This window comes from Morchella sextelata (genome assembly GCF_020137385.1).
Source record: "Morchella sextelata strain SCLS chromosome Unknown scls_26, whole genome shotgun sequence".
Taxonomy (NCBI): domain Eukaryota; kingdom Fungi; phylum Ascomycota; class Pezizomycetes; order Pezizales; family Morchellaceae; genus Morchella; species Morchella sextelata.
Genome location: NW_025408641.1, coordinates 145548 through 158480, shown reverse-complemented (window position 1 = coordinate 158480; position 12933 = coordinate 145548). Strand labels below are relative to the sequence as shown.

The following is a 12933-nucleotide window of genomic DNA, read 5'->3' as shown; positions in this document are numbered from 1 at the left end:
TTTCAGTCATCGAGGGTTTTCAGACTGTTTGGCTCTTTTCCTTCTCATAGAAATCTCTCAACATGCTTTCATCGACAGTTTGGATGTAATACTTCCCACCAGCATGTGTCCACGAAACCGAATTGGAGAAATATTCCTTTTCCTCCAGTCTGAGCCTACTAACAGGATTTCCAGCTGTGCGCGAGGTGATAACATGATTGGCAGGGACGAATGGTTTTAGTGAAAGTATTTTTGCCCCTTCTTTCAAGTCCAAGAACATGTCGAGTAAACGTTGATTCAGACTCGAGTCAAAGACGTAATTGTTGACCAACTTTATGTAGAAGAATTGTTAGGTGGAGAACAAAAAATAATAATAAAGCCTTGCTAATGCCTATGAAAATAAGGGATGATAAGAGCCTCACCAATACATCGGTTCTTTTCAGGATGTCAGCAATTCTTCGATTCTCAAGAAAATCGCCTCTTTCGAGTCTCACTTTTCCAGGGTTGACTCCCCACATCTTACAGCGGGCCTCAAATTCTTTTTGCTGCTTCTGCGCAAGAGCAATAGCGTTCGGCATGATTTCACAGCCCCAGCTTTCGCATCCTATTTCTAGAGCCGCATGGAGCACGACATTTCCCGTTCCACTCCCGAGATCCACAAAAACCTTGTCCATTGTCAAATCGGCATCCTTAAACAGCTTCGTTGTAAATTTAGGCAAAAGTTCTCCGTAAACTGTGCTCGAGAACGCAACATACTCTTTCAGAGTATCTACCTGAGGGGCTACAGTACGGGCATACGTCTGAGCAAGTATATGCTCAACTAGTAAGAACGGAAGCGCACCCATCTCCGCGATCCTTGTTTTGAAAGTTCCATCCTTCCGGTATTTTCGCACAAGGCGATTATACTTTTCGATGCCTTCGTGAAATTTGGCCGATTCACCATTTTTCAAAGCACGTCGCAGGGAATACACTAAGCCACCGGATGTCTCAGAAAATATCTCATCGGCTTGTGGGTCGGTGAGGAGGTGGTTTGCAACATGCTCCATGGTGGTTAGAATGTCTGCTACCGGGTTAAACTCATCTGCATCGGTGTGCTGCACAAGCTGATACCTATGCGATGTCTTTTAGAAACCGTTCTTAGCAGACTAGTTTCGGAGTATATTTGTTACCTCTCAGATTGCGATATTCCAGGGTATTGGAGCTTGATATCTAACAACTTATTGTCTGATTTCTTGAAGACTACATCCTCGGAGCCATTAGTCGTACATTCTTCTCAATGGAGGTTTGATATATCAAGCATACCGCGCGTACTATTCTTTCCCCAGGTCTTATTGCCAATGCTGGCGATCTGATCCGCATGAACAAAGGAGCTATTCTCTAAATTCGTTGATGTTGAGATACTCCGAAAGCTCAGTGGGTTCACTAGATTCCTGTTACGGGATTGTGTTGGAGCGGCAGGCGATACGCTCTTGTAACGCTTGGATGCTCGTTCGTCGGTATTGTCGCCATCGCTGGAACTTTCGTCACTTGACTCGAGGCGTAAAGATAATGGCGATCTTGAAGAAGAATGTCTGTAGCGGTTTCTCGAGGATGCTAGCGATTCAGGACTGGGAGGTTTCAGTAAATCTGGCGTCGATGAAGAAGGGCCTTTAGACTGCTCAAAATGTTTACGCTTCCGGGACGAAGATGTCAGGCGTTTAGAACTAGGATGGTGCAGCGGTGTAGTCCGACCGCTATCACGCTTCGACTCCCCATCCCCCCTCGCTGCAGAAACAGATCTGTTTGGTAGAAGGTCTGTCGGTTTAGACTTCGGTTCGGAGGCTACCTTAATAGTCTTCACCGTAAACTTCTGAGGAGTGATTGGTGTCGTTCCGGTCTTATTGAACTTGGCGAAAAAACTCATGACAGTTAAAGATACGATCAAGAGATAGTTACACGTTAGAGCAGGGGTTCTTCGGTTGAGAACAAAGCGGGACCGGAATAGGATTGTGGCGAGAGGGAGGAATATATTTCAGTACGAGGGTGTATTGGTATGGGCTTCTTTCCTATCCTCAGATATATTTCAGCGCAGCACCAGTCGTTATTCGTGAATGGTGTAGACGTATGGAGGGAACGATGCGATGGGATGCATGTAACGAGACCGAAATTGAAACTGCTGATAGATGGAGAGGCAAATCTAGCTGAAGAGAGATAAAGGGGAAACACAATGGAACACGCGTAGAAGCTTCGCGGCTATTCTTTGTATCCTTGCAACGAAAAAAGAAGCTCAAATGTAATCGGTACTTCTACCAATATCGCTTTGAGATAATTTAACAGAAATTGATCTTGGAAGCAAAAAGAAATCCGGAGAGGACTGACCATGACGATTACTTCTACCTATGTACTATAAATGATTTCACGGCGAAAAGAAGTAAAAATAAGATAAAAAACAAAAATAAATAAATAGATACCGTGGGGAAACAATTGTTTGTAGGTATACTGCCATTGTAGTAGTCGCACCTCGCCGCCTGCAGCGTGGTTCCTCCACCAAAAATCATTTCCCATCTCGGATTTGGGTTCTTTACGGATCATATGGGAATCAAGAATAGGTTGCCTTGAGTGCATATATAAGTACTTGCTACATAACTCGGAATTGTTAGTGACAACAGTGCCGTACATAAGCTAGATCAACTCTTGTGAGATAGGGTGCGATAGTGGGTTGGTCTCGGCAAATGTAAAATGCTGTGGATGATAAACAAACGAGTGCTCCTTGATGATTTATAGGGGATTTAAGTTTGCCAATTTGTACCTGCCTACCATCAAAATCGTATTAGTGCAAAAATCACAAAAAACAATACTGTTATAGCCTAGAGGCGGTGTAGTAGCCAATTAACATTTTATTCTACAGCCTCTGATTGAAATTATTTTGCGAGTTAGTTAAAAAGATAAATTGATATGCTTGTACAATGTGTAACGGGGGTCTCTTCTAAGAGAAATAGAATAGGATAGAATAGAGACGGCCGTACAAGATAGACAATCAGGTTGCAGATTGTTCAAAGATACTATCGCTAGAACTCAATAATCTTTAAGGGCTCTGTGTGAGGGATGCGTACCAGACCACAAGAGTACACTACGCAGAGCTCAGAGTTCGGCTAACAGCTACAAAGGTAGAAGTCTCCAAGGTCTCTTCAGTCAACGTCGAGTATGAATCTCCTTGGTCCGATACGGGCCCCGCGAGCTACGTTATCAACAAAGATTCACTAGAGTTAGCGTATAGTATTCGACCGTCTTCGACGTAATAGTTCAGGTAGAGTTCGAAGTCACGACAGAGTAAAGTATTTCCAAAAGTATAGTCAAAATAAAGTTGTAACTCGCGTATCAACGATTTATATTGTTAAGACACTGATTTCGCCGATGATGGTTTAGCTAGTCAGTGAATGACACAGTGTTTATATCCCTCGCTTATGTCTCGAGGACCCAGTCTACTAATAATACAGAATACACTCAGGGCCTACCCGAGACCCTGAAAAACAATCAAGAACATTTAACTCCTAAGTCCGTAACCCAAACTCCTAAACCCGCTGAAACCCCTCAACCTATTTATCCACTCCAATGCACGTTTCCCTGTCGATGTTTCTTCTCCATCGGCCCTCTGGTGGATAATCGTCAGCGTCGGCTATTCGGAGATCTCGGACGGCAAGGCTACCTACTTAGGCCTCTTCCCACATCGCTTTCCCACATAGCAGAGTCGTCTCATGCCCACAGGTACCGCCGATAGGTACTCGGTCGGCTGGTAGCTTACGCCGATTCGCTCCGGGTGATTCGATCTTCGATCCGATTGATTCCAGCTATCCCTCATATATCCACCGGTCCAAAAGCACTCCCCTCCGGCGGTTTGATGCTCCGGGGGTTATTATTGGGGTCGAAAATGTATTTTTTAACTAGGAAAACCGCAACTCCGCATTTGATCGCATATCGATCGCACCACACCTCGTGGATGCGAACCGGAGTTGATAGTGGTGTGGCCATTAGTATCAAAGGGTATTGGGGTATCTACTAGCCTTTCTCTTACTCCCGTAAATACTTGGCATGCCCGTAACAGCTTACCCCCCTTCCAGGGTGTCACGTCTCGGGACATCTTCTGACAGACTATGGTTCCAGTAAACCTGCTCCACATATCACCCGCGGTGTCTGTGGAGGGGAAGGACTTAGCCCCGTGGGGTACCTTTATAGTCTCAGGCGTTGGTCCTTCACGGCCTTGGGGTTCCTTCGATGGAAGTCGTGGACAAGGTCAAGTACCTCCTCATCCATAGCGTCCATGACTTGGTACGTACAGTCACTCATCGAATAGCCCCGCCATTTCACCAGGTATTCCACTAATCCTCTCCTGCTCTTTCGACTTCCCACAATACTTTCCACTTCATATAGAACATCTCCTTCCTTATTGACCTCCTCGGGAGTCGGGGGACGTTGTTCGCGGCCTGGGATACTGCTCTGTCGGTAACGTTCCAAGAGTTCGATGTGGAACACGTTATGGATTTTGATTTGTGGTGGCAGTTCCAATTCACAGGCTCGTTTTCCCGCTAGTCGGATGATCTTGAACGGACCGAGTTTCTTATGATCGAGCTTTTTGGTGGAACGACGTGTCTTGATATTGGCCGCATTGAGCATGACCATGTCACCTATCTTAAAGTTCGGCGGTTCGTTCCTTTTCCGATCATAGTATTTCCCCATCTTCTCCCTGGTGTCTGTCAAACGAGCGAGAGCAGAATCGTGAACTCCTCGGATGAAGTGAGCGTACAGGTCACTGGTTGGGTTGACCACTTCGGCTTCCGTCGGCCAGTTGGTCCTTGGGTTGTAACCGTAATTGGTATAAAACGGAGATTGACCCGTGGCGGTGGTAACCGAGTTGTTGTAAGCATACTCCGCCAACGGGAGTAGCTCTGCCCAATCATCTTGTTCGTAATTGCAGAACGCTCGTAGGTAGTGCTCGAGGGTTTGGTTGACCCGTTCTGTTTGCCCATCGGTCTGAGGGTGGAAAGCCGTACTCATTCTTATCCTCACGTCCAATAATTCCATAAGGGATGCCCAAAAGCTTGAAGTAAATTTGGCGTCCCTATCGCAAACTATATCAAGAGGCAGTCCATGGAGTCGCCAGATTTGACCAAGGAATATCTTCGCTAAATCCTGCGCGGTCGTTTCTGCTACTAGGGGGATGAAGTGCGACATCTTCGAGAACCTATCGACTACTACCCAGATTTGGTTATATCCCTTTGATTCCGGTAACTGCACGACGAAGTCCATGATATCGATTGCCAGACAGAATGTGGCGTGGACAGTGGTAGAAGCGCACCGTATTTCTTATGGCGGCTGGGTTTGTTACGCTGGCACTCGTCACATGACCGAACGTAATCGTCAATCCACTCGTTCATTTTTGGCCAATAGAAGTTGCGCGTGATGAGTTCCAAAGTTTTATCTTGTCCAAAGTGTCCTGCCACCTTCGAATCGTGTTCTGACTGTGCAATTCGGATCTTGATACGATCGTCTGCCGGAATGTAGAGTCGGTTCTTATAGAAGAGTAGTCCGTCTTTCTCAGTGATATCCTTCAATTCCCCCAGCTTCTCCCCTTGCTCAACTCTCTCTTTCAATCCTACCCATATCGGGTCTCCCGATGCCGCCTGCCTGACATGATCCAGAAAATTCTTAGACCAGTCAATCACCCCCTTGGAGGCAAGCGACACCGCTGATACCACAAACTCTTCCTCCGCCAACTGTCCGGGCTTAAAGAACCTGTCTATCGGCTGTTTCCCAAGCGTGCCTCCCCCTTCAGGACGGTACTCCGGCCGTCGCGATAGTGCATCTGCCTTCCCATTTTTGATTCCCGGGCGGTAAATAATTTTAAAGTCAAACTCTGCCAAAGACTCAGCCCACCTTGCCTGTCGTCGGTTAAGAACCTTGGTCGTTGAGAAATATTCCAAGTTCTTGTGATCCGTGTAGACGAGGACCGTTCGGCTAGGTCCTTCGAGGTAGTGACGCCATTGTTTAAAAGCTGAGACGATTCCTAGCATCTCCTTATCCCAGACATCGTAGTTGAGTTCCGCTGGGTTAAGCTTTCGAGAATAGAAGGCAACGGGGTGAGTCTTTCCGTCGATAACCTGGGATAGAATTGCGGCGATAGCAAAATCACTTGCGTCCGTTTCCACGATAGTCTGGCGATCTGGAGAGAAGTGTACCAAGATCGGCGCAGACGTAAACAGGGTTTTGAGTTTTTCGAAGGCTGCTTGGGCCATCATAGACCAGACAAAGTTCTTAGCATCACCCCTGAGACAATCGGTAATGGGTTTACAGACCCCGGAGAAATTGTGGATAAACCTTCTGTAGAAGTTGGCAAAGCCCATGAAGATCTGTACTTCCTTAACGCTGCGCGGGGCTTGCCAATTCGTAACAGACATAACCTTATCCAGTGCCATGGTGACGCCTGCTGGGGCAAGGATGTAACCGAGGAACTCGATTTCAGTGAGCTCGAAGAACGATTTCTTCGGGTTGGCGACCAGGTTATATTCTTGTAGCCTACTAAGGACTTTACCGACCAGCTCCCTGTGTTCCTCTCGAGACTTGCTATATATTAGGATATCATCAAGGTATACTACTACACCTTGATCCAGGAATTCCCTCAGCGCATCATTCATCATGTTCTGGAAGGTTGCCGGCGCATTTGCCAGCCCAAAAGGCATAATGAGGTACTCAAAATGCCCGTACCGCGTACGAAAGGCTGTCTTCCACTCGTCGCCGTCTTTGATCCTGATGAGGTTGTAACCTTCCTTCAGGTCAATCTTTGAGAAGATAACCGCGCCTGCCACTCGATCTCGTAGCTCGTCCATAAGCGGTAGAGGATACCTGTTCTTGATGGACACACGGTTAAGTCTACGGTAGTCAACGCAAAGTCGTAGACTACCGTCCTTCTTCTTCACAAATAGGATTGGGGCTCCTGCCGGGGATTTGCTAGGCCTAATCTTTCCCAATCGCAACATTTTATCTAGGTACTCTCGAAGCACCTTCAGTTCGACTTCGGATAGGGAGTAAACGGGTCCCCATGGTGGCTGCTTCCCCGGTTCAAGATCTATCGCATGGTCGTAAGATCGATGCGGTGGTAATTTGTCTGCTTCCGATGGTAGGAAGACTTTAAGGAACCCATGGAGCCAAGAGGGAAGAGTTTCGCGGAGGTTGGTCGATTCATCTTCCAATAGACAGATGCTACCGATGAATTGGGCCTCCGGATCGTCCAGTACACCCTCGTCCATTTCTATTTGTGGTTCCTTGTCAGTGAAGCATCGACTCTTGCAGTTCCTGCCATCGTAGGAAACTTCCCCATTTGCCCCTATAACCGGCTTATGTTCTTTCAACCACCAGTTTGGTAATATTGCATCGATGCCAGACAGAAGAGGGGCGATCTCGAATGATAGTTGCGTTTGATGCCCCTTTGACATTATAATTAATGGTTGTATAAAGGCGTGTCCCGTGCCCTTCATAACCTCTCCCGTAAATCCAAATACCCGGGCCGGGACGTCTCGTTTCACCTTCGGGACCTCAAAACTATCAACAAAAACAGCAGACAAAACAGGACCAGTTGGACCAGTATCCAACAACACCTTACAAGGTAAACATTTCTCCGCAAAACAAAGGAACTGATTAACGATAGGTCGAGGACCGTGAATTGGTTCATCCAAAATTTTCTGTTTTTTCTCCGGTTGGGACGCTCTCCCTTCCTGCCTTTTTCTTTTCATATTTTTTTTGTTGTTTTCTGTCAGTGATAACATAGCAATCTGGGGATACTCCTGACCTGACTCATCAGAGTCCCCTTTTAAAAATCCTCGTCGAAATCCATCTCAGATTCCGATCCGCGTTCTCGCACAAACGCTTGCCCACTGGTGTACTCCGCAGCAGCCGTCGCAGCCGGCTTCCTAGCACGGTGCCTCATTCGCTTTCTCTGAGGTTGGGGTTCCGGTGGTTCCATATCGTGGTCGCCATCGTCGTCGCGGGTACGCTTTCGGGAGAAAGAGGAGATAGATGCACTGCTGTTAGCATCTGACCGACACCATTTCCAAAGATGACCCTTTCGGCCACATCGCACACAGACACCATCGGTCTTTCGCTGGTCTCGGACCGGCGGTGGAACTCCTTTGGTGGCTTCATCGTAGTCATGGTATATTGGCTTATTCCCCGACTTATTCTTGCTGGTGCTCTTCTTATCTTGCCCCTTTTCTTTCTCCTCAGTCTGAGCCCTCCCCTTGATCTTAAACCCCTTTTCCTTCTGCCGCGAGTTCCCACCATGGTTCGACTCCTTTCCTCTCGACTCTGCTTTCCCCAACATTTTCATCTGCTCCTGATAAGCCTCGTGAGCCTTGCCGGCTCGTTCCAACTGTTGGATGTACTCGGAGTCGTCCTCGGTTGGATCGAAGCGTGAGTGGCGCTCCCGGATTTCATTTGGTAGCCCTTGGAGCAAGGCGGCGCGATAGGATGCTCCTTTCATCTGAGCATGCTGGTTCATGATCTCCATCCTCGTCAGATAGTCCCCGATGTTAGCAGAGTACTTGAACTGCTGCATCTTCATCGCGTTCTGCATAGCTTCCTGAGTGCTTAGGAAACGTTTTCTGATCTCCTGACGGAACCGAGTCCAAGTAGCGTAGTCTGCGGCTGCCGGACCTAGCATCTTGGTCTCGATATACTCCATAAACCATTCCTTTGCCAACCCACACGTATACGTTCCAGCGAACAGTACTCTGTTTCTGTCCGTTCGGAACTTCTTCGGTTTCTGCTCGAAGTAGATTTCGCACTCCATGAGCCAATGCCGCAGGTTATGCTTTCTGGCATTATCGAACTCAAAGGGTATTTTGGCGAGCGAATCTACCATATCTTCATCCTCAGGCGGCGCCGAATTCCGGTTCCCGCCTCGGTTCATTCTCCAATTCTTCCGACCATGCGACCATTCACTGTTATCGTCGTCATCGTCATCGGAAGGCTCTGGATCTCCCCCAACATTTCCTCTTGGTGGGTTTCGGGGAGGTTGATTACCACCATTCCCTCCTACCGGAGCAGCTCCTACCGGTCGCCTGCCACTGTTTCCCTGCACTGGGCCGGCGTCCTCCGGTTGTTTGCCTCCATTTCCACCAACTGGGCCAGCTTCTTCTGGTTGCTTGCCATTCCCTGATGTTTGAGGGCCAGCATTTTGGGGGTTCTTGCCATTGCCAACAGGAACCGTTCGGGGTGCATTAGGATCTAAGGGAGCACTAGCCACGGAAGGTGCTACTGACAGATGTTGCCGCAGTAGTTCCTCCATCTCGGCTATCCGTTGGTTTCTTATCTCATCGGACTGCTTGAATTGCGCAAACATAGCCCGTTGTTCCCCTTTCTCCTGCTCCCGCTCTTCTCGTGGCATCCTCAGTTGTCGCTCCGCCTCCAACAGTTGGTTCTGGGTAATCCGATGATTGCGATCCAGAACCTCGTGGTCGGCGGCTCGTGCGGCTTCATGCATTTGTTGGACATTGGTGACGAGCTCAAAGAGCGATTCGAGATGTTGTTTTTGGGCAATGGCTTCTTGCCGTACCTTCTTATCCAGGATTTGTCCACTCCCTTGGACTTGTTCCTGGAGGTTTTGTAGCTGCTGCCAAACGGCCTGTCCAGCTGAGCCAAGATACCTCATTTGCGCCTCATGGGTATCCAAAAACTCCTGCATGTTCCTCACGAACTGATCTTGAGCAGAGCGTTTTTTCGATTGCCTAGTTTGTGTGGAGGGTCCGCCCGTAAGTAGGGGGTCTGGGCTAGCAGCCCTTGATATTACCATAGAGTCTTCCCCTCCGGCCTCCTCAGTTACGGCCGAGGTATCTATGAAATAATTATCCCTTCGGGTAGTCATTGTGATAGGGGATAATGACGATAGTTCTTTTCTTTGAGGTGACTTCGTTACTCCAAGTGAACTTGTGAGTAACAATATACTGTGAGGGATGCGTACCAGACCACAAGAGTACACTACGCAGAGCTCAGAGTTCGGCTAACAGCTACAAAGGTAGAAGTCTCCAAGGTCTCTTCAGTCAACGTCGAGTATGATTCTCCTTGATCCGATACGGGCCCTGCGAGCTAGGTTATCAACAAAGATTCACTAGAGTTAACGTATGATGTTCGACCGTCTTCGACGTAATAGTTCAGGTAGAGTTCGAAGTCACAATAGAATAAAGTATTTCAAAAGTATAGTCAATAAAGTTGTAACTCGCGTATCAACGATTTATATTGTTAAGACTCTGATTTCGCCGATAATGGTTTGGCTAGTCAGTGAATGACACAGTATTTATATCCCTCGCTTATGTTTCGAGGACCCAGTCTACTAATAATACAGAATACACTCGGGGCATGCCCAAGACCCTGAAAAACAACCAAGAACATTTAACTCCTAAGTCCGTAACCCAAACTCCTAAACCCGCTGAAACCCCTCAACCTATTTATCTACTCCAATGCACGTTTCCCTGTCGATGTTTCTTCTCCATCGGCCGTCTGGTGGATAATCGTCAGCGCCGGCTATTCGGAGGTCTCGGACGGCAAGGCTACCTACTCAGGCCTCTTCCCACATCGCTTTCCCACATAGCAGAGTCCTCTCATGCCCACAGGTACCGTCGATAGGTACTCGGTCGGCTGGCAGCTTGCGCCGATTCGCTCCGAGCGGTCCGATCTTCGATCTGATTGATTCCAGCTGTCTCTCATATATCCACCGGTACCAAAACACACCCCTTCGGTGGTTTGACGCTCCGGGGGTTATTATTGGGGTCGAAAACGTGTTTTTTAACTAGGAAAACCGCAACTCCGCATTTGGTCGCATATCGATCGCACCACACCTCGTGGGTGCGAACCGGAGTTGATAGTGGTGTTGCCATTAGTATCAAAGGGTATTGGGGTATCTACTAGCCTTTCTCTCACTCCCGTAAATGCTTGGCATGCCTGTAACAGGAAGAGTCTACCGAGACTATCCGGGGCCGCGATGAAGTTATTGTTGCTCTCAAGGGCGAGCTTGAGGAGTCTAAGGCCGAAGAGGAGGAGCTTCGGTATCGCCTGGCACCACATCAGGAAAGTCTCGCCATCGCTGATGAGAACCTCGCTGATGCTGAAGATGAGATTCTTCACATCACCTCTGTTGCAAAGGCCTGGGAGGCCCAAGCCAATGCCACCATCGCTGATCTTCGTTCTCGCATCTCCGCTGCCATAGTTAAACCCCGATCCCGGCATGTCTCCGTTAAGCCTCGTTATCTTACCCCTCGCTCCCAAGACCCCCGTACCATCAACAATTGGCGAGAAAAGCCAATTGAACAAGTGTCTCAAAAGCCGGCGTTAAAAGGTCAGCCCCTTTGGTAAAGAATGGCAAACCAAAGGGGCAAACCCCGCCACCTGTCTCTGTTCTTCCTGCTATTACTGTGTCCGAAGATAAGATGTCTGAAGACTCTCTTGTTGTCACCTGCTCTGTCTCCCAAGATCCCGACTCCTTCGTTCCTACCTATGCTCTCATCGATACAGGAGCATCAGGATATGCGTTTATTGATCAAGGTTTTATGGAAAAATATGGACTCTCCTCGGAACCCCTGAAGACACCACGCCTCCTTGAGGTAATCGATGGTAGGCTAGTCGAATCAGGAAAAATTACCCACGTCGCTCGCCTTTCATTAGATATCCATGGTCATCAGGAAACTGCTCCATTCTTCGTTACCCAGTTGAGTCACTATCCGATTGTATTGGGAATACCTTGGATGCGACATCATGATGTTACGATTCGACCGAAGGAAAATTTACTTGTTTTTGACTCTCTAAGCTGTTGTCAACACTGTTCACTCAGTGGAACGACAGTCACTGTCCATGGAATTTCGATCCCTCTACCGGAACATCATACTGTTGTCGTTTCAGCAGTTGAAAAATCCACGGTCGACATCAAGCAACTAGTACCAAAGGAGTTCCACCATCGTCTCCATATGTTCCAAGAATATGATGCTTCAGTCCTTCCACCACATCGGCCGTCACATGATATTGAGATCGTATTGAAGGAAGGTAAACGACCACCGTACGGACCAATATATGGATTATCCCAGGTTGAATTAAAAGCACTACGGGAATACCTCGACGAAAATCTACCTAAGGGACTCATTCGAGCCAGTGAGTCACCAGCGGGAGCACCCATACTATTCGTAAAGAAAAGTGATGGGACTCTTCGGCTTTGCGTAGATTATCGGGGCCTCAATGCAATTACGATCAAAAATCGGTATCCGTTACCATTGTTAAAAGAAACTCTGGCCAAGCTATCAAAAGCGCAATATTATACCAAGCTGGATCTACGTTGGGGATATAACCAAATCAGGGTCGCCGAGGGAGACGAATGGAAGACGGCGTTCAGGACTCGTTATGGACATTTCGAGTATACTGTAATGCCGTTCGGATTAGCTAATGCCCCTGCCACGTTCCAACATTGGATCAATGATATTTTACGACCATACCTCGATCAATTTGTGACAGCATACCTAGATGACATTCTTATCTACTCGGAAACCCTGGCAGAACACAAAGAGCACATTCGAAAGGTTTTGAAGGTACTTGATGAGAATCATGTTCACCTTAAGCCTGAGAAATGTGAATTTATGGTCCAGGAAACGAAGTATCTCGGCCTTATTCTCACCCCGGATGGGACTAGGATGGATCCGAAGAAAGTTGTCGATGTTTTGGAATGGTCCACACCAAGGAATCTCCATGATGTTCAAGTATTTCTGGGATTTGCGAATTTCTATCGGCGTTTTATTTTAGGATATTCAAAAATTGTTGCTCCGCTCACGGCTTTGACCAAGAAAAATGTTAAGTTCGAATGGACGGACGAAAGGGAGGAAGCATTCCAGACATTGAAAAAGATGTTCACAACGGCACCCATACTAGCGCACTTTGATCCGAATCGGA

The 12933-nt window shown here is 47.7% G+C and overlaps 4 protein-coding genes across 4 annotated transcripts; all 4 read right to left on the bottom strand.

Moving 5' to 3' along the window:
- Positions 1-19: 19 nt before the first annotated feature.
- On the bottom strand, positions 20-1882 carry H6S33_008304 (uncharacterized protein; the record flags this gene model as incomplete). Its single annotated transcript, XM_044839932.1, has 4 exons — positions 20-310; positions 402-1089; positions 1149-1218; positions 1282-1882. 4 exons carry the CDS (start codon positions 1880-1882, stop codon positions 20-22), a joined length of 1650 nt encoding a protein of 549 aa, XP_044687849.1.
- Positions 1883-4185: 2303 nt separating this feature from the next.
- Positions 4186-5187, bottom strand: H6S33_008303 (uncharacterized protein; the record flags this gene model as incomplete). The annotated part of the gene is made up of 1 exon (XM_044839931.1): positions 4186-5187. One exon carries the CDS (start codon positions 5185-5187, stop codon positions 4186-4188), a length of 1002 nt encoding a protein of 333 aa, XP_044687848.1.
- Positions 5188-5207: 20 nt separating this feature from the next.
- Positions 5208-7742, bottom strand: H6S33_008302 (uncharacterized protein; the record flags this gene model as incomplete). Its single annotated transcript, XM_044839930.1, has 1 exon — positions 5208-7742. The coding sequence occupies one exon, from the start codon at positions 7740-7742 to the stop codon at positions 5208-5210; it is 2535 nt and encodes an 844-aa protein (XP_044687847.1).
- A 77-nt stretch (positions 7743-7819) lies between these two features.
- Positions 7820-9871, bottom strand: H6S33_008301 (uncharacterized protein; the record flags this gene model as incomplete). Its single annotated transcript, XM_044839929.1, has 1 exon — positions 7820-9871. The coding sequence occupies one exon, from the start codon at positions 9869-9871 to the stop codon at positions 7820-7822; it is 2052 nt and encodes a 683-aa protein (XP_044687846.1).
- Between the last annotated feature and the right edge of the window lie 3062 nt (positions 9872-12933).